At 48.5% G+C, this 27,364-nt stretch overlaps 2 protein-coding genes across 6 annotated transcripts in view; both read left to right on the forward strand.

The window, feature by feature from the left end:
• The first annotated feature begins 1,910 nt into the window (after positions 1-1,910).
• Positions 1,911-16,806, forward strand: Arfgap1 (ADP ribosylation factor GTPase activating protein 1). 5 transcript variants are annotated; one of them, XM_059262114.1, is made up of 14 exons: positions 1,911-2,023; positions 2,416-2,599; positions 5,630-5,693; positions 6,149-6,258; positions 6,566-6,737; positions 7,201-7,301; positions 8,037-8,123; positions 8,589-8,685; positions 11,270-11,326; positions 12,285-12,317; positions 14,053-14,109; positions 14,567-14,626; positions 15,504-15,580; positions 16,174-16,806. In XM_059262114.1, exons 3-14 carry the CDS (start codon positions 5,634-5,636, stop codon positions 16,508-16,510), a joined length of 1,248 nt encoding a protein of 415 aa, XP_059118097.1. In that variant the 5' UTR covers positions 1,911-2,023; positions 2,416-2,599; positions 5,630-5,633; the 3' UTR covers positions 16,511-16,806. The 5 variants fall into 5 exon arrangements, with proteins under 5 accessions (XP_059118097.1, XP_059118099.1, XP_059118096.1 ...); XM_059262116.1 differs by lacking the exon at positions 6,149-6,258; XM_059262113.1 differs by lacking the exon at positions 2,416-2,599.
• Positions 16,807-19,980: 3,174 nt separating this feature from the next.
• Positions 19,981-27,364, forward strand: part of Col20a1 (collagen type XX alpha 1 chain) — a 35,062-nt gene continuing 27,678 nt past the window's right edge. Inside the window, exons 1-2 of the mRNA XM_059262118.1 lie at positions 19,981-22,307; positions 24,883-24,993. Coding sequence (XP_059118101.1) covers positions 22,229-22,307; positions 24,883-24,993 — 190 coding nt within the window. The 5' untranslated portion in view covers positions 19,981-22,228. The remainder of the gene's footprint in view (positions 22,308-24,882; positions 24,994-27,364) is intronic.

Here is a 27,364-nt window from a genome sequence, read left to right on the forward strand (position 1 = left end):
AGCTGTTTCTGATAAAACCCCAAATGGGATGACCTGCCCCCTGGAGGCCAGTCAGGGCTACATGCTTCCTGTATGCTGGTGGGAAACATCCCCGTTCAGAGATGAGAATGAGCCCACTATGGAGAATGTTTTCAGGGTGACCTTAACATCGAGGGTTCTCACATTTGAACTGTTTGATACAAGCTCTGGTGCTTCCTGGAGCAGTGTTTTATTTAGGGTTTAGTCACTACTTGGGGAGGAAAGGGTTTATTTGGCTTAGCTTCCACATCACTGATCATCATTGAAGAAAATCAGGAGAAGAACTCAAACAGGGCAGGAATGTGGAGGCAGGAGCTGATGCAGAGGCCATGAAGGAAGGCTGTTTACTGGCTTGCTCCTCATAGTTTGCTCAGCCTACCTCTAATAGCACCCAGAACCACCAGCCCAGGGTGGTACTACTCACAATGGGCTGGGCCCTTCCACATCAATCACTAATTAAGAAAATGCTCTACAGGCTTGCCTGATTACAGCCTGATTTTCTAGAGCATCAGTCCTCAACCTGCAGTTTTTGACCCCTTGGTTTTGGGGTTGAATATCAGATACTTCCATTACAATTCATAACAGTAGCCAAATTACAGTTACAAAATAGCAACAAAATAATTTTGTGGCTGGGGGTTACCACAACATGAGAAGCTGTACTAAAAGTTGGCAGCATTAGGAAGGTTGAGAATCGCTGTTCTGGAGGCATTTTTGCAACTGAGGCTCCCTCCTCTCAAATGACCGGTTTGTATCAAGCTGACACAAAACTAGCAAACACAAACAGGAAGAGATGACTTGATCAGGATGGGGATAGCTTGAGAACCACAACCTACACTGGCCAAAGTACTTCTGGACCACCTATAGGTCAGGTCTGCTTGCTCCCGCCTCCCAAGCAGCATTTGAGCCAGCCTGACCTGAAGGCCGTGGGTAGGAGCAGCCCAGGTCTGCACCCTACACTTCTGTCTGTCACAGAACTCAGGAAGCATGTAGCTCTGACTGGCCTCCAGGGGGCAGGTCAGCCCATTTCGGGTTTCATCAGAAACAGCTCCTCTTCCCAGTCTCCTGAGAGTCTATGGAAGAAAATACTGCCATGGAAGGTCTTCGAATTCCAAGCTAAACTGGGCTACAGTGTGAGAGCCTGTCTCAAGCCACAAAATTGGGCTCTGGATAAGTCATCTAACACTACATTTTTCGTTATTCTGTTTATACAAAGTTCTGAACCTGTGACAGAAACTCCAACAGTGGATGGAAGAAGGGACGCATTATCCCTGACGGTGGTACGGGTACCAACCGTATGTATTTGACAAAATGCCTCACTCACTGTACATTTCGTTGCAGGTAGGTTTGGTTTGGTAAATCTGAAAGTCAAACGAGCCGAGCGGTGGTGGCGCACGCCTTTAAGTCCCAGCACTCAGGAGGCAAAGCCAGTCAGATCTCTGAGTTCGAGGCCAGGCTGACAGCCAAGGTTTTAAAGAAACCCCATCTCGAAAAACAAAACCAGAAAGAAAATCAAGCAGTCGACGAGGGAGAAATACATGGCACAGACAGGCCCACAGTGTATACAAAACTAAAAACCACCAGCAATTAACCCAAGTGATTTGACCAGAACAGCCGGCCCAAGTCTATTTTAAACCACGAGTCCGCGGTTCGAGTTGACAGTGGCCGCGGGCAGTTCTTTGCTCCGGTCCAGCCTTGGTCGGCATCGTGGATTTCCCAGATGCCCGGCTGCCGTGACCGCTACCCGGACCCACCCGCTCTGCCTTGCTATGCGGCTCCGCCCACTCCGGAGCTCCCCAGCAAACGGCGCGAGGCCCAAGGGTTGGACAGACCGGAAGAAAGCCCCGCTTCGAGGCTCGCTCACGGAAGCGGAAGTACCACATCGCAGGCCTCCCATGAGTCCTCTCGAAGCGCGACGTAGCCGGAAGCTGCTGGCGGCTGGTGGGGGAATCTGAGCACCCAGTCCAGCTTGGCAACTCGGCCGGACCCGACGCCCTGAGGGCAGCAGGTGAGCTCGCGGCCCGGACACCCGGGACCCGCGGACCCTCAGTTCCATGACCTTCCGGTTCTCAGTTTACCGGGTTCCTGGTCCTCTAATCCTCGACACTACGCCCCTAGGCCCTGGTCCCCTAATACCCCGACTGTCCGACGCCCCCAGTCTTCATCCCTGACTCCACGGCTCCCGGTTCCTCCCGCGCCCCTTACCTCCCATTCCCTAGCTTCCTGGCCCAGGACTCTCCAGTCCCCCGACCCGTAACATTCCTGTTCCTGGGACCCCAGACTCCAGGATCCCTGTGTGAGGCTGCTCTTCTCGGTCCCCAGCGGCCGCCCCATTGTGTGAGCGGACCTCCTCGCTGCGGTGGTCCAGACCCCTCGGCCTCTGAGCCTGCCTCTCTTCAGCCTAGCGATTACGCGGATCTAAGTGGTCACTCGGCGATCTCGGGCGCAGACCGGTTCTGCATAGCCCAGTTACCCGGGAAAGGGCCGCTACCCTTCACTTCGAAAGAAGATTCTGTCCAGAGGTGCCAGGAAGCCACACTCCCTAGCCTCAGCTTGTTGATCATTTTCCTTCTTGGCCTTTGAAGTGAGTACTTTGCCGAAAGTGGAAAAAATAAACCAACAACAAAACAAACCAACAATAAAACCCCCAAAGGACCAGCCTTCTAAAATCTTTTCTCAGTTTTACCTGGGTTTAGAAGGATGTGCTTATGATTGCCCTCTTTAGCACCACACGTCAGAAATAATCCGCTCTGTTTCAGGCTTCCTATTTCTGCTGTGCTGTGTTTGCAGCAACGGAGCCCTACCTACAGTCCTGGGCAAGGTGATGTTCTGAAACCACCTGTTCTTCAGAGCGAAGAAGCATAACTTAGACATGGGTTCTTTGTGTGCTTTGAGCATTTCTGAGAAAGACAATTAGTATTTCTCCTTGTCACCCATACTATAACCTTAGGGCCACGCTATGTTCCCAGGTGTCCTTTTGACCTCAAAGGTTCATCATGTCCCATTTTAAGAACCAAATGCTCTGTAGTGTGACATGTAGCTTAGTAAAGTCTGAAAATATCCTTATTTGCTTCAGTATTTACTGGTTATGTGTGCTTGAAGGAAGAGAACTTTGTCGTTGTTTATTTCAGCTTTAAGAATTCTTAGGGGTGGGTGAGAGATGGATTATCAGGTAAGGGTACTTGCCACCAAGACTGAGTACCTGAGTTTGGTCCCTGGAACTCACATGGTGGAAGGAGATAGCTGACTCCCACCTTCGAGGCTTCTAGGCAAGTACTGTGGACACATTATACACACACCTAAGAAAGAAATTTTTTTTTTTTTTTTTTTTTTTTTTAAAAAGGATTCTTGAACCTTTTTTGAGCCATATTTAAGCTGGTGAAAGTGAGCAGATACTTGTTTTCATGTTATTAAACAACATTTAAGATAAGTAATTACTCACTAATACCCAAAGTTTGCCACACAGGAGACTTTTTTCAATCCAAACCAAGCCAGGGATGATGGTGCACACCTTTAATCCCAGCACTTGGGAAGCAGAGGCAGGCAGATCTCGGTTTGAGGCCAGCCTAGTCTGCATAGTGAGTTCCAGGACAGCCAAGGGTATGTAGAAAGACCTTGTCTCAAAAACAAACAAAATCCAAGCCGAGTCATCTACTTTTCCCTGTAGCTGTGAATGTCCTTTATTTATTTCACACAGTGAGAAGTACAGAGTTGTGTCATGAGATGCTGACTTCTTGCCTTTGTTTGTCTCCATTGTGTAGTTGTGAGCCTCTGAGGGCAGACACAGTGCTTTGAATATTGAGATTGAGTACAGAAACCTGCACTGGTCTTGGTGATGGCTGTTTATGTGCTACTGGAGAAGAATGCAGAGGGCTTTGTAAACTTAGATCTACCTCTGTCTTCCCAAATGCTCAGAACTGTCTGGGGGTGTGCATGAGTAGATAATTGGGGTGCTAACTATTCTGTCTGAATGAGTCATGCCAGGGCCCGAGTCCTACATGCAGGAGTCTGGATTTGTGTGTTCGTGGTTTTAGGGTGCCATCCTAACATGTAGTTAACACAGTAACAGGAAGCTAGAGTGAACTAGGATTTAGTTTCAAACAGTTACAGAAAACAAATATTTCCTAACATCAGAAAGAAGGGGATCCTGGTCATGCTAAAAGATAGAAATTTCAAGATGCAGGAGAATTGGTGGGTTGAGAGTCAAGATTCCCTTTACTGAACACCATGTTTCTTCAGACTTAAATTCTAAATGAAATATGGGATCTAGGACAGAGGTTTTTTTTTTTTTTTTTTTTTTTTTTAATGTGAACCACATGAATAGAAAATGGTCATTTTCAGTCTTAACAGCAAGTAAGTAGTGAGGCAAAACACTGAAAACCTGTAGCTTTTGTCAGAGAGAGTGCTCACCTGTTTTTTGTATGTGTTTGCCCTGTGAATTAGAGGAAACAGCATGGGTCCATTGCAATGGATGAGTTCTGGAAAGACCACACCTGACTGGTGGGCTGGCAAGGGGGATGGCTAGAGGCCCAGGTCCTGCCTCCAGTTCCCTCAGTGCTGGTATGTGCAATAACACTGGGATTAGTTTACATCCAGCCTTGTGGTTGGCACAGTCTGTTGCTTTTGCTTTATTTTCTTAGTCCTGAAGTAAATGGACCACCAGTTAAAGCTAAACATCGCTGAAACTGGCAGATATGAGACAAGAACAGTGGCTAGGGAAACAGTTGGGGGTAAGAGCACTTCCTGTGTGTGCATGAAGATCTGAGTTCAAATCTCCAGTACCTACATAAAAGCCAGGCATGGCTGCACATGTCTATAACTCCAGCATTGGAGGATGGAAATAGGAAGATTGTGGGAGCTTGTTTTCAGCTGAGCTCCAAGTTCAGTATTCCAAGGGCATAGGATGGAAATCTGTAGAAGACAACCTGTGTCCTCCTCTGGTCTCCACATGTGTACATAGGCATACATTGTGGATGGACAGGTACAAACGAAAAGAAGGAAGGAAGAAAATATTTAAAAAGAAAGTGAGCTTTTCTCTTTAGCTGAGCCTTATTTCTGTTCCCACCAAAGGCACCAGGCAGTGGTCTGTGGTCATTGTTGTATCCTATTATTTCACGTTTATCTGTCAGGATGTCCTCATAGAGGACCTATTTACAGACTAACACCATTGCCAGGAATACTTCCTTGGCCCTTGTTGCAGCCTGAGGGCTTCCTACACCAACTTGGAGAGCTGGCAGAGAGGTAGGAAGTACAGAATACTCTTCCATCAGTGAGCTGCCCTTTTTAGGGGAAGCAGATTTAGTTGCTAATCTTCATATGTTTTGTAAGGTTACTCCTTGTGAGTTTTATCACCAAATGACAGGGCTTTTTAGCCAGTATGCTGCCTGGTGGCACAGAGTGGCTGAACTTGTACTTCATTCCTGACTCTTACTGCTGGTTGTAGCCTGAGATTCCCTCCTCCCATGTGAAGTGGCTCCTGTACTGTGTAGGACTACCACTGTCAGATCAGCAGTTTTGTGGCAGATGTTATGAAGAAGTCATCACTATGCAATGTTATTGCACTGCCAATTCATTTTCCTTCTTTTATAGTAAGGGTTTGTGTTCCTCCTTGCAGTACCATGGCCAGCCCAAGAACCAGAAAAGTACTTAAAGAAGTCAGAGCACAGGATGAGAACAATGTGAGTGTGAACCTTTGGGCTGGGCTTGGGTAAGCTGGTGAATGTCTTGGTGTCAGATGCAGCTATGGTGGTGTCCCTCCTTGGAGAGACTGATCATGTCATAGGGGAGCAGCCGGCTGTTCTTGGTGCTCACTCATGTGGCTGTAGGGAGTGGGACTTCTGTCACGCTGCTCAGATTATGCTGAGGATGCTCGGTCTCCTTTCTGAACATTTTTCTTATGAGAGGTTTTTTATCTTTATGCCAGTTTCTAGGCAGCTTCTGCCACCTCCAGCTTTGTCCTGAACCCACATCCTTTGACCAATCTGAGCAGCCCTGTCCGGCTTATTGGTACTAGCTCTTTAGTTCAGTCTTTGCACATGTGGCCTGCTCCTCTTCTGCATCCTTTTGGGGCGTCTTTGGGGTCCTAACCCCACCCTGAGCTGCCTGGTGAGTTGTGTATGGCCTCCCTTTGCAGGTTTGCTTTGAGTGTGGTGCATTCAATCCTCAGTGGGTCAGCGTGACTTATGGCATCTGGATCTGCCTGGAATGCTCTGGGAGACACCGTGGGCTTGGGGTGCACCTCAGGTCAGTGTCCTGCCACTGAGCCCCTGCATATCCTGCATCTATCCTACTTTCCGTGTTGTGGGGCCTGCTGCCCAAACTGCTATCTGACAGGATGTTAGGGAGCTGTTTTCCACCTTGTTAGATGGTCTTAACTCCACTAACACCTGCCAAGATTATCAGCTGTTGTTCAGCTTGCCTCTATGAAGCTTCTTCTGTCTTCTGCCTCAATACAAGGAGCTCTTGTATCTAGCTCAGGATGTGATCTTGGGTTGGGAGGCTACTTGGGGCCCCTCATACTTGGTAATCAGATCAGATATCTGGTTTCTAGCTTTGTACGCTCTGTTACAATGGACAAATGGAAGGACATCGAGCTTGAGAAGATGAAGGCTGGTGGGAATGCTAAGTTCCGAGAATTCCTGGAGGCACAGGAGGACTATGAGCCTAACTGGTCCTTGCAGGACAAGTATAGCAGCAGAGCCGCAGCACTCTTTAGGGATAAGGTAAGGACTGATCTAGCTTGCCTCACACACAGAGGTGAGTGCATAGCGCACATTTTCATAGTGGCCAGAATCTGGCTTTAGTGGCTTTGGGAGACAGGTTTCTTTTGTCACTTTCAACATCTATAGAGGCCTTGTACTGTCCAAGAACAAAGACAAAGACAAGTGGCCTTTACTAAACCTAGGGCAGGCTTTTCTTGCCTACAGAGAATACAAATGACCTATGTGATCATAGTGCCTTAGACTAGCTCATTTTGCAGACCCTCTGAGAATTTGGCCTTCCTCAGATTGAGGGTCAAATTAATGAGTCCTTGTGCATTTAAAGTTGCAACCATAGTGGCCAGTAGGTCACTGACATTCTCATCGTCATAAGAGCCCTGGTTCATGGCTTCGTGGTACTGGCTTGTAGAGTTGGACATGCTTGAGTAGATGGTATATCCCCTTATGTCTTGTGTCATCTTGTTAGGTGGCTACTTTGGCAGAAGGTAGAGAGTGGTCTCTGGAGTCATCGCCTGCACAGAACTGGACCCCACCTCAGCCCAAGATGCTGCAGTCCACTGCCCACCGGTAGCTCCTCTGACCAGCTGGTCAGATCTCAGCTTCACCCTCGCGTTAGTGGTAGCTTAGGATTCCCATAGAAACCTCATTTCCTCCACTTGTGGAAAGAGCTCCAATTGTCAGCTATTCCCAGAAGTCAGTGAAAAGTAGCTTTTTAACATTTCTGAAACAGTGCAAACTTCTAATAAAAATTTACCCCAAATAAGAAGTAGCATCTCAACCTGTTCTGCAGGAGGGTTGATTCATACAACCCTATGTGTGTGTCGTACAACCCTATGAACAGTACCTGTGGGGATGTTTGTTGTGTCTTTTTTGCCATATGGCCATACCATAGAATAGGCCCAAGGTGGTACAGATCCCTGTTGTGCACACCAAGTTCCACTGTGAAGAGTGTCCCTTGTGGAGGCTGGTGTAAGATGGACGAGGCACAGGAGATGACTTTGTGTACTAAATGACAGCACATCCTCCACTCCCAGGTCCTGCAGAACTTGATGAGAAGGTCCTAGCACCACTGATGGCTTCAGTCTTCTTTCCCAGCTCTGAGCCCTTCCTGGCAAGTGCAGAATTCACTGTCAGCTGCTGTTAGACTGGGGCAGAGAACCACTGTACTCAGATGTGGCTGAGCAGCCTGTGGGTCAGAGCTGGTTGATGCTTAACCCCATATATGATATGAAATGTCACAAAGACTGTGTGGTTTCATTTGGTGTTGTCAAGGCCTTACTGGCCTTTAACTTTCTATTTCAGACCCTCTGGCCAGCCACAGAATGTGACTGCCTCTGGGGACAAGGCTTTTGAAGACTGGCTGAATGATGACCTGGGCTCCTATCAGGGGTAAGGCCTCTCAAGCCAGGGATAGCAAACAGGCAGCTGAGGGCACCTTTGACAGACCACTCTGCAGGGGTTTACTCCATTGGGTTGGGGCTCTTTCCACTCCTTCTATATGTGTCCACAGTGTGTGTAATCCAGGGTTCACTTATGGTAAGCCCCAAGATGGCCCAGGTTTGAGTGGAGGTTTTGAATAGGAAGAAACCCCAATATTAAAGATCATGCATTTTCTTCCTGGAATCTCCCTGGCCTTTAAATGATGCTTTCCAGTAACCCCACTTATTGGGATTGGGTACTGCTGAAGAACCTCAGGTCATGTGGTAAAAAGTATCTGTATAGCTCCTGTTCCCGTTGTGCAGAATGCAGTATGTCCTGTGAGAGGGAGGAGGCACCTCTCCTGCTGGCCAGTGTCTCACCGTTGAGGAGTGGCAAAATTCATGGCTGTGGCTAGTGATGTCTGTTTATTCTCAGGGCTCAGGAGAATCGCTATGTAGGGTTTGGGAACACAGTGCCACCTCAGAAGAGAGAAGACGACTTCCTCAACAATGCCATGTCATCCCTGTACTCGGTAAGGAGACCTGCAGAGTGCCTCCTGTGGCAGGCATAGCCAGAGGGGTTGTCTAGTGCCAAGACAAGGAGGACCCTTCATGGACAGAGTGGGTATTCCTGGGGCGCATACCCTTTGATCTGATAAGGGCCCCTTTTTGTTTACCTTCAGTGAATGGTTCTTTTACAAAATGGCCTTTTATTCATATCCCAGATGTATGCAGCCACTTACTTACTCTGACCATAAAACATGTATTTCAAATTTACCAAGGTAGATTTCCTCAAAGCACTGAAAGTTTTCTATGGAGCCTGTGTACCTCTTATTTCCAGGTCATGTCCTGAGTTCAGTGGAAGGCCGACCTAGCCTCCTGGCCTGTGCTGGGTAGGCTGACTCAGGAAGTGAGGCCCCGAGCAGAGACTGCCCAAGGTTCTGGCATTCTGCTGGAGTGTGATGCTTGGGCTTGGGGCCATTTGTCTGCTTTCAAGGCAACTTGGAAGCTCCAGGTCAGAAGTTCAGGGTGTGGTGTCTTAGGCTTGCTTTTCCAAGGAAACTAATCTTTTTTAAGCTGTTTTTGTTCATTGTAGTGTTGTGTTCTGTAGTAATCATAAATGCAAGCATCCTGAAGGGCTGGCAGGGGCTGCTGTTAATTGTCAGATGATACATCCATTCCTGGATGCTGCAAGTGAAAAGAGGAAGAAATAGGCCAGATGTGGTAGGGCACACCTTTAATCCCAGCACTTGGGAGGCAGAGGCAAGTGGATCTTTTGAGTTCAAAGCTAGCCTGGTCTACAGAGTGCCTCCTGTGTTCTAGGACACAGGACACAGTGTCGAGTTCCAGGACAACGAGGGCTACACAGAGAAACCCTGTCTTGAAAAACAACAACACCGGGCAGTGGTGGTGTAGGCCTTTAATCTCAGCACTTGGGAGGCAGAGGCAGGTGGATCTCTGTGAGTTCGAGGCCAGCCTGATCTACAGAACGAGATCTAGGACAGGCACCAAAACTATACAGAGAAACCCTGTCTTAAAAAAAAAAAAAGGAGGAAAGGCTTGTTTTGTTTTGTTTTGTTTGTTTGTTTGTTTGTTTATTTTAAGATTGATTTATTTATTATGTATATAGCATGTATGACTGCAGGCCAGAAGAGGGTACCAGATCTCATTACAGATGGTTGTGAGCCACCATGTGGCTCCTGGGAATTGAACTCAGGACCTCTGGAAGATCAGTCAGTGCTCTTGACCTCTGAGCCATCTCTCCAGCCCTGAGGAAAGGCTTTTTATATTGATACCAGATTTTCAAAATACGAATGAATAAGCACAATGCATAAGAGGAATAAATGCTTACTGTGAAAAGGGGCAGAATGCAGAAATCTGCTGTTCTACATGTGCACTGGAGTCTAGACTGACAGGCACAGATGGAAGACCAGCATCACCCTCTTCTTTTGTATCATGAATGTATGAATCTTTTACCCCCCCCCCCTTTTTTTTTTTTTTGAGACACTCTTGCCTGTAGCTCTGTGTGGCCTCCTTGAACTCATGTAGACCAAGCTGGTCTCAAATTTGCAATGTTTTGCCTGCTCCATCCTCCTGCATATTGGGATTACAAGCATGAGCCACCATGCCTGGCTCAAAAATTGTTTTAAAACTGAAGTCGAATTGTAATGCACCCCTGTAGCCCTAGCCCTGGGGAGGCTGAAGCAGGAAGATTGCAGTGAGCTACCCTGGGCTACATAGTGAGAACCTGTCTCAAAAACCAAAGATTTGCTTTAAACTGCCTCTTTGCCCCAAGGGAGTGTCGTTGTAGGACTGTGGCAGTGACAGTCATTTTCCTGCTATCAACACTGGGTCTTCTTTAGGACAGAAAAAGCAGGCTTTTATCATAAAGCATGTTGCTATTGAGAGGTCTCTCTCTTTTTTTTTTTTTGACAACTCATTTTGTAGATCAGTCTGGCCTCGAACTCAGATCAACCTGCCTCTGCCTCCCAAGTGCTGGGTTAAAGGTGTGCGCCACCATATCAGGCCCTGTAGAGCTCTATTTAAAGCCCCTCCTCGTTATTGCAAGCTTATTTCCTGTCTTCTGCTGATGACCTTTTCTAAGGAACACCCATGAATATAGGTGTCTCCTAAAGTCTGTCGGTTTCTCTGCACTATCTTATGGGGACAAAAGCCAGTGGTTTAAGTGGGATGTTTTTATATTGAAGTGGCTTTAATTTACTTTGGAAGGTATTGGTGAGGAAATAACTTTGAATTTAGAGGAAGGTCTTTCCCCACCACTGTCTGCTCCTCTGGGAGGCGGGAAGGAGTAAGGAAAGAAGTGAGTGCAGCTTTGCTGACACCCTTTATATCTGCCCAAGAGGCCTGGTAGCCATCCTGTGCTGTGGTTGGTGTCTTGAGTCCTTCCTCTTGGGAAGGACAGTACGAAAGTGTTCTGTATGCTGCAGCTGGCAAGGGGAGTATGGATACTACAGCACTTGGCTGCCTTTGGCTGGTCACAGAGCTATAGAGGTTTGTGATGTGCCTTCTGTGGAGTCTTCTGTGCTGAAGTGTCGAGAGTATGGCATGTACAAGGTCTAGAAAGCCATGCTCCACCATTCTCTGTTGTCTTCTCAGGGCTGGAGCAGTTTTACCACTGGGGCGAGCAAGTTTGCTTCTGCAGCGAAGGAGGGTGTAAGTAACTCTGGGGTGTATGCTGTCCACCACTGGCCTAGGGTTCTGGGGTCCTTCCACATATGGTTCCCCTTCTAACATTACAAGCATGGGGCCTTGTGCACTGCAGGTTGGCCCAGGACAAACTACTTGCAGAGGTTGACTTGACTTCATGTGGGTAGAGACAGACACAGTACTAGTGAATAGCTGATGGGTACCTGTGCCTGAATTTTTGCCTTTAGGTCTTAAGAGTAGTGTTGGGATAGTCGAGCTTCTCTCCCTCACTCTTACTTACAATGAGAGGAGAACTTGAAAGGCCTTGTTGGGATAGACCATGCTGCATAGGGAGCATGTCTGACTCTGGCAATGAGTTGGCAAGCACTGATAGGAAGAAACCAGAAGATACAGGCCTTCAGCCTGGGGTTGGGCTGTGTGGTCATGGTATTAAGAAGAACAGGGATAGAGGTAAACTGGCCCACTGGTCCTCAAGAACCTGACCAATAGTGCTCATAGCCATCCAAACAAGCTGGAAGCCATTGTATCTGCCTTCCTGCCCATTTGCCATGGAGAAGTTGCTGGCTGCTGAGAAGGTGTGTTTCCTCATCTCTAGAAAGGCTGGGGCCAGGGGAGGTCTAGTTACTTTCCAGCTTGGGCATCTGTAGACAGGCCTACTTTTTCTCAAGTGTCAGCAGTTCTTTATATCTAGATAAGTTAGATACTATGCTGCTCACATGTTGAACAATTAGGGGTTAGGGGTGGCTGCTAGGCCCAAACATGTCCTATCCCCAGCAGTTTGTGGGCTTAGCATCTGCTAAGCTAGGCAACCTGGTCCCTGTTGCCAGGTTGGTGCTGACTACCTGGGTACTTGCCAGGAGGGAGTTCTGGAACTAACTCCACTTGGGCCCCATATAGATAAAGCCTTATGATCAGGGTCAAGACATTTGACTACAAAATGCTGGCTTTTGTTTTTCCTTTTTAGGCTACAAAATTTGGATCCCAAGCAAGTCAAAAGGTAAAAAGGGGAAGCTTTTATTCTCTGTTTTGAAATTCTTCAGTCTTATATGCAGTGTCTGGAAGCATACTGGGCTAAATGCTCAGGTTCTGAGGTCCTAGTGAAGAAGGTCCTCCTCCTCCTCCTCCTCCTCCTCCTCAGTCCTCATGTGTCACTGTGATACCTCAGTGCCTCTAACTGCTGCGAGCAGGGGGCTTCCTGTGTTCAGGGCTTCCTCATCTACCACAGCCACTGATAGACATGAAGCCACTGTGGCATAACTGCCTTATATGGGAAGAATTGTGTAGGCCATGGCTCTCAGCCTTGGGCTGTTCAGCTGGAAAGGGGTCACTGCATCCCCACGTGGCAGCTTGGTTTGTGTGGTCAGCAGTGACAGTCTCAGCTTGGCAGTTTACTTTTCTTCCAAGCTGACTATAAGAATAGTTGCCATTCTTAGAGCTCTGGTCATCTGTCCTCCATGGTGAGGTGGGCAGGATTTTAGGTCCTTGTGGCCTGCAGCACTCTATTCATATGCATTTCTGCCTCTCAGGACCTTTTCCAGCCCAGCATCCCTAGTGATCCACCTTGGAGAAGCCTTCCTGGCTTTGCCTCAGAGCTTCTAAGGTAGACTCAGGTTCCTCAGGCATATTATGGAGTCTAGACTGTGATATTTTAGAGCAGAGAAATAATGATGCCAGGGTCCAAAGTAGATTGGTGTGGTTCTGATACAGGTAATACAAGGGTATGGTGGTACACAGGTGTAACGCCAGCAGTCAGGTAGCTGAGGATTGTTAAATGGCTGCATTGTGAGACCCTTCTTAAAAAAAAAAGTTAAGGTGAGGGGTGTGTTTTCTGGTACTTCTGGGCATTGCTAATGCGACTCCCACTGCCTGCTCTTTCTCTGTAACTGCCTTCATGCCAACTGGGTCAAGTTTTGGGGTTACAAGCAGCAATCAGAGCCGGTAAACCCTGTTTGTACTGGTGCATGCTGCCCCATGTCTGCTAAGCATGTGCTTTGCTCCTGGCTGCATCTCCCTTTGTGTTTGGTCACCAGTGTCACCTTCCTGACCTGCTGGTGCTGGAAGCTCATCTTCCCCAAGAGCCACAGCCCAGATGTTCCCTCAGCAAGGTTGTTTGGGCCCCTTGGGCTCTGGCGAGAAAGGCTGCTTAATTCAGTTTTCATTTCATGGATTAAAATGATATCTCAACCCAGATAACTCCTGGAATCACACCTTGCTGGAAAAGAGCCTTCCTATGTTAATGAATTATCCCCCTTCAAGCCTTTTATCTGGTCTTGCTTTGAGGTTAAGGTCCAGACAAGTCATATTCCTAAGGTGGCTCAAAGCTTCATGGCCATTAACCATGGTGGCACCAGGAAAGGCTGTACCCACTGTCTGCTACTGCTCTGCCCCAACCTTTTCTCCATCTCTCCACCGAGCCTCCCACATAGGCTTTTCTTCCATGTAAGGTTCAAAGACCGCTTTAGGAAATGGATGAAGAGGTGCCTGCAGTGAGCAGATCCATGTCTGTCCTCCTTACTTGTGGACTAGAGCCAGAGCTGCTTCCAGCATTGTGTGGGAGCTCCCTTCATATCTTGGTTCTTTCATTCTGGTGTCACTTCTATGACCCTGCTTCCCCATGTGTATCCACGTCCCACTGCCTTCCTTTCTGTTGGCAAAGCTTGTGCTGTCCTGTGCTTATTGTCCAGCAACTAATGTTGCTGCATGTAAAGCTCACATAGTATGTCTTCTCACAGGCTTCGGAGTTGGGCCACAGCCTGAATGAGAATGTTCTCAAGCCTGCACAGGAGAAGGTATGGGTGGCACCAGTGGTTAAGGTGTTTGTGTGTACCACTGAGGCTCTTTATTGACTGGGGAAATGGGTGTATTGGAGATCAGCAAAATCTTGCCTATAATTTTCTCTGGTCCGAGGGTGGCTTTGGGCTCCTTAGTCCCTCCAGTTAGTTCCCAAGGGTGTCTCTGAACTTGCTCTTCTTCTTTTTTATCCCAGTGGCCTGGCCACAGGCAGTGGTGCTTATCTTCAGAAGGGTATTAGCCCTGGGAGGAGTCAGTAGTCCCCATCCTTCCTCATAACAGGAGTCTGGACAGCAGTTGGCTTCTCCAGGAAGGCACAGGGCCCTCTTGGTAGTGATGAGGTCTTATGAAGCTGAAGCCAGCTGGGTTCCTGGTGAACTTGGGGAACTTAATGTGACAGGTCTCTCTGCACTCTGAAACTTCAGACCTCCTAATGATGCCCTTTAAATTGTGCAGGTGAAGGAGGGAAGGATTTTTGATGATGTGTCCAGTGGGGTCTCTCAGTTGGCATCCAAGGTAGGGTGACCCTGCTGACTTGCACAGCCAAAGCCAGTCTCCATATTCTAGACACTGCAGCCCCACAGGGCCTTGGGCCGGCTGAGGCAGTGGCCACTGCCCTCTGATTTCTGAGGGCTTGAGGAATATGGAAACAGCTTGGTTACTGGGGACTTGCCAGTCACTAACCTGTGTTTCTTTTCTGTCTTGGCTGCTGTGGGCCTGTCCTCGGTAAGTGCCAATGCCCTTGTTAGCTGTTGCTGGTCCTCTTCAGAGTCTGGTGGAATGAGGGTGGGATCATCAGATTTCCCAATGTGATGGCAGTGGAGGACACCTCCTGAAGACCTTCATTGCATTGTGGTAAAGACAAGGCCTGTGGTGGCTCGAAACTTTTGAACACCTTCAAAGTGTTGAGTGTGACATTGGGAATGCCATGGTTTTTGTGTTTGTTTTTGTAGTTTTTCCAGACAGGGTTTCTCTGTGTAGCCCTGGTTGTTCTGAAGCTTACTTTGTAGACCAGGCTGGCCTCAAACTCACAGAGATCCATCTGCCTCTGCCTCCTGAGTGCTGGGATTAAAGGCGGGCACCACCACCTCCTGGCGTAAGGCCATGCTTTTTACTATCCATTTGGAATTGTCCTACCCATCACAGGAACTGCTTCTGCAAAGAAGGTAGAGAGAGATGCTGTAAGCATCTAACTACGCAGCCAACAGCTAGTGTTGCTTCAGCACGGCTGCTGTGTTACTGTATACATATGTGTGCGTGTATCTATATGGGATACTCCTCCAGGTTTTTGTCCAGGGCTTCTCAGCAGAGCAACATCCATTTTTGTTCATGTTATAGAGCCAGAGGTGCTATGTGCAGTGGGGTCCCAGCTTCTTTTCATGTCTCCTTGTAGGTCCAGGGAGTTGGCAGCAAGGGATGGCGTGATGTTACTACTTTCTTTTCTGGGAAAGCCGAAGACACATCGGACAGGTAGACCATGTCCCCACCTCAGGCCCTGGGTCTTTTGGGCTCCTGAGAGATAGCTAGTGGCCTGACCTAGCACCCTCTGCCCAGTGTTGTACACATCGTCCTTTACTAGAAACAGAGTGACTGCCCTCTCACCCTTACCACCAGAGCCCCTGGCTCATGGACAGAGGCAACATGCTCTTTCCCAGTGCCCTAGTAAATACCCTACGGTTTGGGTGATGGTTGGGAATATGGATTGAGGTAGCAGGAGGAACTCAATCCCTTCTAAAAGTTCCATGCTCTCAGCACCAGAGTGGACCCTTACCAAGGCCAAATTAACTCTCAGAGAAAAGGGTCCCTCACTTAGTTGGGTACTCTGACCCTACAAGGGTGGCTAGGAAGCACGTGAAAGGGCAGCAACCTGCCTAGCTAGGAAGAGAGCATGGAGCTGTTGTAGGCATTTGCCACACCCTGGTCAAATGTAGGCTGGGCTTATGAAGTGGTGAATCTTGTTCTAGAGAGCCTGAGACCTGAGCAGATTGGGCAGCTTAAGGGATACAGGCAGCACAAGTATCTTTCTGTGACAACTATTGAGATCTTGTTCCTCTCTGTAATAGACCCTTAGAGGGCCACAGCTACCAAAACAGCAGTGGAGACAACTCCCAGAACAGCACCATAGACCAGAGCTTCTGGGAGACCTTCGGGAGTGCCGAGCCCCCCAAGGCCAAGTCCCCAAGCAGTGACAGCTGGACCTACGCAGATGCCTCAACAGGGAGGAGGAGCTCGGACAGCTGGGATGTTTGGGGCTCGGGTTCTGCATCCAACAACAAGAACAGCAATAGTGATGGCTGGGAGAGCTGGGAGGGAGCCAGTGGGGAGGTCAGGGCAAAGGCCACCAAGAAGGCTGCCCCATCTACAGCCACTGATGAGGGCTGGGACAACCAGAACTGGTAGGAGCCTTGCTGCATCCTGGCCCCAGCTCTGCTGGGAGACTGCTGTGTTTGCACTTTACCCTTCTTGTTCCTCCTTCATTTGACCTCAGTGTGAAGACAGTGTGGCTCAGGCAGGACTTGAGTCGGTGCTGCCTGCCTGGTGTGGGGTGGCTTTCTCTTAGGCCTCAGAGGACATGTTATCCATCTGCCTCTTGGGTCCTCTGAGCAGCCTTCCTGAACTCTGGGGTCTTGGGACCCAGGCACTATCTCTGCAGCCATGGCACAGCCTGGAACTGCAGTCCTGTGCAATGTCAGCCAAGCCAGACATCTGCTTTTGTTGAAATGTCTTTTAAAACTTGAAAGGTTTGCTCTAGTTCTTTTTTTTTTTTTTTCCTTGAAGAAAATGCCTGGAGTCTTAAAGCTGGAAACGAAATGACAAAAGCAATACTGGAGCTCGCACTGCCACCGACACCCTCACCTAAGTCCACGTCTTGTGGCCTGTGCTGTGAGACTCACTTTGTGACCCTCTGCCTTTCCTGCATCAGCCTGTCCAGCCCTCAGTCTCATGGGACAAACTCCACAGATGGCCACACATGGCAGCTTGGGCTCTGGCCCTCCCTGGACACCTGACTTGAACTTGGCCAGTCCTGGATAGCTCAGAAAGGAGGAAAGGGGAGTAAAAGGGCTGGGAGCATTGTCAGCCTATCTGCCTCTCCCACCTGGTACAGGGGAGCCTGAACATGGAGGGCAGGCTGAGGGCCAGCTGCCATTGCCCAGGGTTGGGGCGTCTTGATGGGGACCATCCAGGCAGAGCACCTGTTGGTATTTTGCCATGTATTGTGTCTACAACAGCCCGGGCCTTCTCCCAGCCTGCTCAGGGTGCTCAGGGTCAGAGCACACTAGGTCATGTCTCCTCAGCATGCAGCTGTCCCTCCAGACAGCCCCATTTTCCACCCTGTGGACTTTGTGGAACACTGCAGTTGAGACCCATGTGCTATCAGTGGTTGGAGTGACAGCCTTTTCGTCCCAGGATACCATGACTGCTGTGTGCTGTGGCTGGAGAGCCCAGCTTGGGTCTCTGTCTCCTTAAACCCACTCCTGTCTTGGCCCTCAGTTTGACCAGCAGTGCATGACCTGAAGCTCTGTGTGGTTTGTGTGTGTCATGTTTCCTGTTTCCTAGAGTTGAGCTGTCTGGGCCCTAAGGTTCCAGTGCTTGTCTCACCTTGGGAAGTCATAGTTCTCTGCAGAACTGGTAGGCCTTAGGTTTTGGGAGCCTAGGTGCTTTATCCTCAAGTGAACATGACACTACTTGGTCAGAAATAAGGTATTCAGGCCACAGAACATCTCTGAGCTAGCAAAGCAAGGGGAGATATCCAGGACTCATGACTGACAGAGCAACCACAGGTAGATGAGATCAGAGTTAGAGACTTGGGATGAGAAGCGATGGGATTTGTGGGAGCACATAGAAAGTTGGTCAGAAGCCAAGGAAGTCTGAGCATGGAGGAAGGACCTACACCAGTGCTGGTATATCCCAGAGCAGAGACTGTGATTCAGTGGATATAGGGTTGTATAAGGGGGATGAAATGCACTGGTTCTGGTCTGGGAAGCTGCCTGCTCTAGGCCTTTTGAGGAGTGAGAAATGGCCCTAGCTACCTATAGTTTCCTCTGGTACTGTGTTTAGGGACTGCAAATTTTGAGGCTTATTCTGACACAACTCAGAACCCTCCAGACCACTTCTGCAACCTCTCAAAAAAAAAAAAAAAAAAAAAAAAAAGGATGAGTAAGGCCTAGGTCAAGGTATTAGAGCCTTTGGCTGGTTTTTGGAGCCTGTATGTAGGGAACTTGCCAGACTATATCCTACATACACAAACCCTAGAGGACTCCTTCCCTTTGGTATACGTGGGCAAACACATGCCTTGTACTTCTGGGCTTCAGGGAGGCAACGGTTCCAGGATAGGCCTGGTTAGACTTATGTCAGATAGTTTGGGCCTAGGTAACCTGGCAAGGGGCTGAGCAGCCCTAGCTGCCTCTCTGGTTGGTCAGGTAGCTTGGAAGGTAGGGGAGGAGAAGTTGGTGGTATCTTGGACTGGCTCTGAGCTTGTGGCTTGGGTAGCCATTTCTGGGCCGTGTTGGTGGGCTCTTACCAGAGACTCCACATTCTTGGGGCAGGTGGTGGCTTGGCCTCTGCCTTCCATCCTCCTGACCTTGGCTAAGAGCTGTCCAGTGGGGAAGTGTGGAGCCCCCTGTATGAGTAATGGCCTGCAGAGGGGCTTGTCCATAGGTAGCACTGAAGGGCCAGGAGGTATGCTGATACTGATGCGTGGTCTCCCACCAAATGTCCTTGGCAGAGTTAGCGCTTAGCTGAAATTGGTCTTGGCCTCTGGCTAGCTGTGGGGAGTGTGGGCTTTAGTTTGAAAGGGACAGCTGACCTGCTGGACCATCAGGGGCATCTGTCTCTCAAGTCAGGCTTTGCTCCAGACTTCCAGCCCAAAACACCAGCCAGACAAGAGGGCACTTTAGGTCAGCCTTGCTCTTTGCAAAACCATTCAGACAGCATTCTGAGTGACCGCTAGCCACTTCATCACAGTCATCACTGCTTGTGTCGTCATGCCTGTCTGGGTATCCCCTTCTGTCAGGCTGTGGTCCTGAAGAAAGATGAGCAGACTCTAGGGCACTCTGTTCTGGTTTAGTTGGCATGGATTATGGCATGGATCCCAGAGCATGGGCATGAGGTGTATACATGCCGTTGCTAGGGGAAGCAGGACATTGGGCTGGCTTAAGGACTTGTAGGGAATCACCAGGCAGCATGAGAGAAGATTCAGAGTAGGCCACCTGAGGACCATAGTGCAGAGGAGTGCTGAGGTGTTTGTAAATGCACGTAGGTGTTTCAAGATGCCTGTGATCTGTGGCCACACATGCATATACCCAGAGATTACTAGGATGAATTCCTTCATTTGACCACGGTGAAGGTCTGCAGAGACTGTGAGCCGAGATCTCAGGTTGTGGGGATTTGTTTGGGGTCCTAGAAACAGGGCTATGTCCCAGAGTAAGGAGCTTTCAGCATGGCATCAAGAAAGAAGACTGCCCCACTTGCATGGATTACATATTGGTCATTGGTCAGGTTTGTCCAAGGCCATGTGTAACTCGGGTTGTCTCCTGGCCAGGGTGGTATTGTATGAGGGGCTACTATGAACATTTGGCAGCCATACCTAACCTGCAGGGGAGGTGATGAGCTCAGAGAAGAGTACCTAGGCAGGAGGTGCCTGGCAATTGCAGTTCCCACAGACATGAATAACCTCTGATCAAGTGGAATATAAGTCATCCAGCTTCAAGGAACATATCCCTGGGTATGAGTTCCTATCTGGGCAACTCAATAGGGAGACCCACAGGGTCCTGTAAGATGGGAAAGGCTGACAGTCCTACAACCTCCAATCTTGCTGGGTTCTTGGGCTAAGCTAGGGGTTAGGGTGGGTGGGGGTAAAGGAGGCAGGACTTTATGGTGGGTTGAAGCCAATGTGTAGTTGAAAACAAAGCTGGGGTTGCGCTGGACCCATGGCAACTCTAGAGTGGCTGCTTCACAAGCCATGCCTTCAGGTGGGAGCGGGGGCCTTTTATCCCAGGCCTAGTCTGCTGGGCCAGCTTGCTAAGAGTTATAGGAGTTAGACCATGGGGGATTTAGGATGGATCAGGAGAGCTTTGCTGAGGGCAGAACTTGCCTAACGCATTCAGGCTGGAGTGGCTTAGGAAGGTAGATAGTGCAAGAGAATCCCAGGCGTGGGCCTACTCCTAGTAAACACTTGCTGGGTTCTAGGGCAAACAGGAAGGAAGGGAATAGAGATCATAAACCCTAGTGGTTGGTAGAGTCTAAGTGGTCCTTCCCTCAAATGGACTGGCAGAGACTCCTAATGCCCAGCACCTACCAACTTGGCACCCAGGGCCACACACACTGGCCTTTATTCTCAAGAAGCCTGTGGGACAGGCTTTTGCTGTTCCCTATGACTACTAATGGGACTCCCGTTGTAGCATGCAATGGGGTCCTTTGTGCTGGGACCACCATCTCATTCTTGGAAACACGCCCCAGGCAGCAGCAGATAAAGGGGAGGAGAAAGGATTTGAGGGCGGGACAAGTGGTGATGTTAGGGAAGGGGACCTTTCATAAGCCCCAGCCTTCCAGTGGGCACAGCTGGGCCAAGAGGATCAAAAGGCATTGGGGAGTGAGGAAGACTATCTCTGGAGCAGCAGGTTAGTGACTCATCTATGGCCCCTGGGCTGGATGGGTGGGTGAGGGAGCCACTGGAGAATCCATTCAGGGCTATACTGGAGGATGACTTTGACCTTTTGGAAAGATTGGGATAGGTGCTGAGACCTCACAAGCAGAGAGACCAAGTCCAGCCTGGACACCTGAGCAGGTTCTCAGGATCCTGTGAAGATCTTAGATGACACTTGGAACTGTGGGTATACAAAAAAGACTGGTGTCCAGCAGAGGAAGGCTTACCTTGGCCATGAGGTAGTGAGGGGTCTGGCTTCAGAATGAGTCCAGAAGGTCAGGGCCATCTATGTGGGTCCTGTAGACAGATGGGACAGTGGTCCATAGCACTGAGACCTTAGTTTAAATTCCCAAGATGGATACGTATATCCACTCTAGGGCAGTGGTTCTCAACCTTCCTAATGCTGCGACCCTTCAATACAGTTCCTCATGTTGTAGTAACCCCCAACCATAAAACTATTTTTGTTGCTACTTCTAACTAGTTTTGCTACTATTATGAATTGTAATGTAAGTATCTGTATTCCAGTGGCCTTAGGCCATCCCTGTGAAAGGGCTGTTCAAACCATCTGGGGTCACGACTCAGGTTGAGAACCAATGCTCTGGGGTATATCAGCCTATAGCCTTCCTGCAGGTCTGGGCCCTGCTCAGGGAGAGCTGGATTCCTTTCAGAGGGTACCCTTGAGTATACAGGGAAGTTGTGCAGCTACAGGTCCTTTGTTCAGTGGGGTGGGGTATCTGGATTCCTCAGGACTCTGGTCACCTCAGATTCACACATTCTAGACAGGGTCATGTGTGTGTCCCCTCCTCCAAAGTGCCATCCCTGGGCAGTGGACTCTTGGATCTCTACCCCGTTGGCCTCTCAAGCATTGTTTCCCAACTTCTGAGAGAGCTCAAAGGTTTCCCAATACTTCTCATGCCTACCCAGTGTCCCTGATGTGCCTGCCCTCCTGCTTCTGCTCTAATCAGAATTTGGTCTTAAATGTCTCCTTTGCTTGAGGGCAAGCCACCTAATGTGAGGACCTTAATGGTAGGATTCTATCCAAGCCAATCCCAGACACCATGTGGGGCTTCTGGGGCCTCAAGGTCTTGCCACTGTTGGTGATCCCCTCTGTACATCTGTTGTGGATGTAAACACCAGAAGGGGCACGGGCAGGTGTGCTGGACTGGACCCTACTCAGGGAGAATTGGTTCCCTGCAGAGGGTACTTTGGAGTACACAGGGAGGCTGTGCAGCTAAGGGTCCTTTGTTCAGTGGGATGCCCTAGTATGGCTTCAGGGCTGGTCTTAGATCCTCAGTCTCTGTCACCATCCTCATAATGACAAGTCATAGGCCTCTGGGCACACACATGTCTGTGGAGACATCCTGCTGGTCCATGGGAATGGATGGAGAAACTAGCTTTCTGGTCAGGGAGGGGGGCAGACAGATGAACTAGTAGTGAAGGGCTGTGGCCTCTCCTCCCACAGGCTGCTCACCATGAGCCTCCGAGGCTCCTACCTCCACTTCTGCCTCTGGATGTTGTTGGGTGCCACCTTGGCACTGGGGCAGGGACAAGGTAAGGAGACAATGCCCCCACTGCCTGCAGGAGGAACCCTGATGTAAGCCTTTGACTTTCTGTAACTGGCATTTCCTCACAGATTAAATGCCTATGTAAGAGCTGTTGCAGCAACAGGCAAGCTGTTGGAACAAAGGGAGAGAGTCCTCCTTCTCAGCTTTTGTCTTGACCTTTGGCCTTGTGGTCTTTCAGCCTTGCCTGGGAGGCTTTTTTTTTTTTTTTTAAATTTCAGGGCTGAGGACCGAACCCAGGGCCTTGTGCTTGCTAGGCAAGCGCTCTACCACTGAGCTAAATCCCCAACCCCCCCCCCTTTTTTTTTTGTCTCAGCTTTTTCAAGATTACTGGCATACTTCAAATTTAATCCTGTATCAATGTTTGCTTAGTTATTCTGTAAACTTTTCAACGTTGTTTCAGACAGTACACATACAGCTTAATAGAGAGCAAGATTCTTGCCTCCTTTTTAAGACAAAAAAGCCTTCCTGCGCTGTCTTAGATAGGTGGTTCATCCCTCTTCTCTGTACAAGTCTTGAGACGAGTTTCCATCTGGTCCCTTCCTCTTTAGCCACTCCAGCTGCTCTCCCTGGGAAAGGCTCTCCTGGTGTTTTCTATGACCTCCAAGGGATGTGCACTTGGGGAGGGTCTGTGTTGCAGACTCCTTCCAGTAGAGCTGCTGGTGGATCCCTGGAAGGCAGGCTGCTGGGTCCCTATAGCTTTCACACTCATGACTACACCTAGCTTCCAGGAGCAATGTGTATGTCCCTCATAGCACCTGACTGGTTTGAATCTGTTTCTGGGGTTACATCAAGGTCTAGCCTCGCCCAAGTTAAGAACATCTCTTCCTGCCGCTACTATCCACTGCACTGCAGGGGTTCCAACTCAGGTTGGCCTGGAGCCCAGCAGACTTCATTTCCCAGCATGTCTTCTCATCCAGGGAGGTGACTGCCACATGGGAACGTCCCTCAGCTCCCTTTGTTCAGACAGAGAAACCCCAACGTGGGCTTGTGGGCTGGGATTTCAATAAGAAGGAAGCCTTTACTGTGAGTATGACCAACTTACAGTGATTCTGCAAGACCCACAAATGCACTGCTCTTCATCAGCCCTTTGCATGGCTCGGGTGGGCTGGGGTCTCAGAGACTAACCAAAGAGACAGGGCCCACATGTTCAGCAACCAGCTGGGAGGCGCAGCTTAGGTTAGGGAGGGGAACATGTGCCTGTGCTATCTCTGAGAGGGAAGTTCTAAAAGCCTCTAACATATTGCAGAAAGAGGGGAGAAACAGAAGGCTCTTCATGGGCAGAATTGGGGGCCCCTTTCACAGCTGGCCTGTTAGAGCCCCCACCTTATCCTGACACATTCTTGCCTTTCAGTAGATCACTGTCAGAGCAGCCAAGTCCATCCAGAAACAGTTCATTCTGAATGGGTCATTGTGTCTATTGCAGACACCCTCAGTCTTTGCCCATCTCTCTGTTCTCCAGCACATGCTGAGGAGACTAGAAGAGGCCTCTGTCCCCATTTTCCAAAAATAGCTGCCTGCACCACAGAGTCCGGAAGCTTTCTGGGAGGTCTGCACAGACCCTGCTGCCCTTTCTCCCCATTGACCATGGGTTCCCCCTCTTCCATGACAGGATTACCCTGTCTTTGTTTCTTTTCCTGTTGCCATGACAAAATGCTATGACAAAAGCTGAAGGGAGAAAGGGCTTATTTTAGCTCACAGTCAAGGTATAGTTCTTCATGGCAAGGAAGTCAAGGTAGCAGGAGCTTGAAGCAGCTGATCACATTGCATCCACCATGAGAAAGCAAAGAGGAGTGAATGTATGCTAGTGCTCAACTCACTATCTCAGTGTCATGTAGTCTGGGATCTCCTGCCAAAGGAGTAGTTCCATCTACAATTAAAATGTGTCTTCCCACATTGCTAACATCAGTCAGCAAAATCAAGATAATCCCCCACAGGTGTACTCAAAGTCTCATTTTTAGATTCTGTCAAGCTGACAATACTAACCGTCATACTGCCATCCCTAGGGCTGAAGCTTGGTGTGCATCCTACACGTGCCCACAGACATGCTGAGTGCACATAAGCAGACAGCCATCACCACCACATTTCCAGCTGAGGTCCTTTACCCAGTCTGCCCACAAAGGATGCATCAACCTAGCATGACTTTGGCAGTTGTTGGGGGAGAGTGTCTTCAGAAGCACAGCTGCTTCTACAGTCTTTCTTGAGACTAGGAGATCCAAGGAAGCTTCCAAGACCCTGGGCAGTGGGTCAGCAGCTTCCGTTTTATCTCTGCACCTCTAGTCATCACATGGTAGACACTGCCCCCCTGGGTACTGATCTGAGCCTCCTTTGCAGCAGGGGCTTTCCCTTGGGTGGAATTAGACTGCCTCCTGCTGAAGCTAACAGTGTGGCCTGTCATAGATAATCCCAAGGATGTAGAATTTTTCCTCCACAGATCTTTGTGGGGCCACAGACTCTTCAGACTCCTAGGGCTATGCCCCTTCAAACCTCTTAGGGGAGGCCTCCCTCTGTTTGGTCACTGGTAAGTCTGTCTTGCACCCCAACTTCCAATCCTGTCTTTACAGTAAGTGGCCGTCTGAGGTTGGCCGTACTGCCTGAGGACCAGCTGCAGATGAAGTGGAGGGAAGCAGAGGGAAGTGGCCTTGGCTACTTGGTGCAGGTGACACCTGTGGCAGGTATGGAGCTCATGTCTCCCTACTAGTCTTTCTCTCCTCTTCCCTGTTAGGACTGTTAGAAATGGGTCTAGGATCTCAAGAAAATGACCACACAGTCCAAAGTATTTTGGCAAAGCATGGAATTTTACTTCTGCAGAATGGTGTATAGCCAAGCTTAAGCAAGCAAGTGAGCACACCCACTCAGGGGCCCCACTGTATTTTTGTTCCTAACCAAAGAAGTGTTGTACTGTACTCTGTGTGATCAGAACTGGGTCTCACATTCTTACAGAGTGGCTAACTTAAAACAACAGTTGATTGACAGAGTACAACTTCTGAGAGTATGGTGCAACCTTGAACACAAACTTGGATCTTAGGAAAATGCTGAAGGGTGGACAGGGACTTTTCCTCCCAGATGTGCCTTTTTTTTTTTTTTTTTTTTTACAAATTTCTTTAAAGATGGAACTCCTTTGTCTCATTTAACGCTTTACTAGAAGAGACAGTGCATTTCATTCACAACTGCAGGACCAAGGCTTTCCACTTAAGGAAAGCAATGGGAATGGTACTTTCCTAGCAGGTGGTCACTAAGCCTGCTCCAGCTAGCATCTCCTAACACCGTCCAGTGGCTCCCACTCTCTGGCAGGGCCGTTTCTGTATTTCCTATGTTTCTTTCCCCTGTCAGCCTCAATCACGCGGAGCAGATGCAGTTGGAGAGGCCTCTGTATTCCCCTATATCTAGCATGAGCACACACACAAGGTGCTCAGGACATATGCTTTGAAGAAGTGGTGACTCCCTGGGGTTTTAAGAATAGTCTGGATCCTGCATGCAGTGAGCATGTGAGAGAGCAGTTAGCTTTCCAGTTACAGGGACAGGGTCATGATGACACAGGAAAGGCTTAAAACAAGCTGTGTGTGGTGAGGCTACATCTATATTCTAATACTTGGGAGGCCGAGACAAGAGGATCCCCCTGTTCAAGGCTGACCTGAGCTACATAGATGCTGTCTTTAATTTTTTTCCTGTGGCTTAGAGGAAGATGAATAGCTTTAGCTCTATAAGTTATAAAAGAAAAATTGCAGGGATGGGGATGTAGATTAGTGGTAGTGCTTGTCCAGCATATGGTAAGGCCCTGGTATGATTGAGTCCCAGTATTGAAAAAGGAAAAAAGAAAAACTAAGAATGTAAGCATCCATATTAAGTTATATAGAAATTCAGCTAGACTAGAAGGAAATGATAGAAAAGAGAATAAATTATAGAAATAAAAAAAAATAAAATGAAGTGAATCAACAAAGCCAAAAGATATCTTATAAAATACTAACAAAATAGATAACACAATACTAATAAAATCAATAGCAAAGTAATTGATTTGAGTTTAAATCTACACTCTTCCAATTTGTTTTCTTTTTTATTTAGAAAATCTTCTAAATGGATAGCGACAGAGCATTCTTTTTAGCCAGTGAGACAATCTATCCTTTTAAATTATGTGTGTGTGTGTGTGTGTGTGTGTGTGTGTGTGTGTGTGTGTGTGTGTGTAGGTGCCTCAAAAGCCAGAGGAGACAGATGCTCCTGGGTCTGGAGTTACAGGCAGCTGTAAGCTACCCAACATAGTCTAGGAACTGAACTTCATCCTCTACAAGAGTAGCACATGAGCTTAACTGCTTGCCATCTTTCCAACCCCGATCTTTGTCTTTTAGTTGAAACATTTTATCTATTTTTATTTAACAAAGTAATTGATTTATTTGGCTTTAAATCTATACTCTTCCAATTTGTTTTCTTTTTATATACTTTTATTCTCTTCTTCTTTGGGTCTAAGATTTTTATGGAAAAATTTAAACACCTGGAAGGCAACAGAGTGTGATGGAGCCTGGTGTTCGTCACTAAGCTCCACAGGTAACGTGGCGTCCAGCTTTGTTTCCCTCCTTGTCACACACCTGTGCTGCATTATCTTAAAGCAAAGCTGAGACATTGTATAAGTCTATCTGTATTTGTTCACCTTGAAGAAGGAAGGACTCAAACACAGCTCAAGTGCTATTGGTATGCCTCCACATTAAAACCACAACTTTGCAGCTCATCCAATAAATAATTTCTACAATTGAGCAGTCTTAATTAGGACCCCAAACGAGTATACACTTCTCCCCCCTCCCCCGAAATGGGGTCTTTCTGTGTAGCCTAGCTTGGCCTTGAGCTCACAATTCCCTCGCCTCAGCCTCCTGAATACTGAGATTGCCAAGTATGCATGCACCACACACTAGGCCGAGATATACATCTTACTAATCCTGTGCCTCACATAATTTTTCCTCTCTCCTTTCCCCTTGATATTTACTCGTAGGAGAAGCCAGATCCCTGTGTCCTTGTCTAGCAATGGCATCTTTGAGAAGCTGTATGACTTGTCCCTCT

Source organism: Peromyscus eremicus, chromosome 4, assembly GCF_949786415.1.
Source record: "Peromyscus eremicus chromosome 4, PerEre_H2_v1, whole genome shotgun sequence".
Classification (NCBI taxonomy): domain Eukaryota; kingdom Metazoa; phylum Chordata; class Mammalia; order Rodentia; family Cricetidae; genus Peromyscus; species Peromyscus eremicus.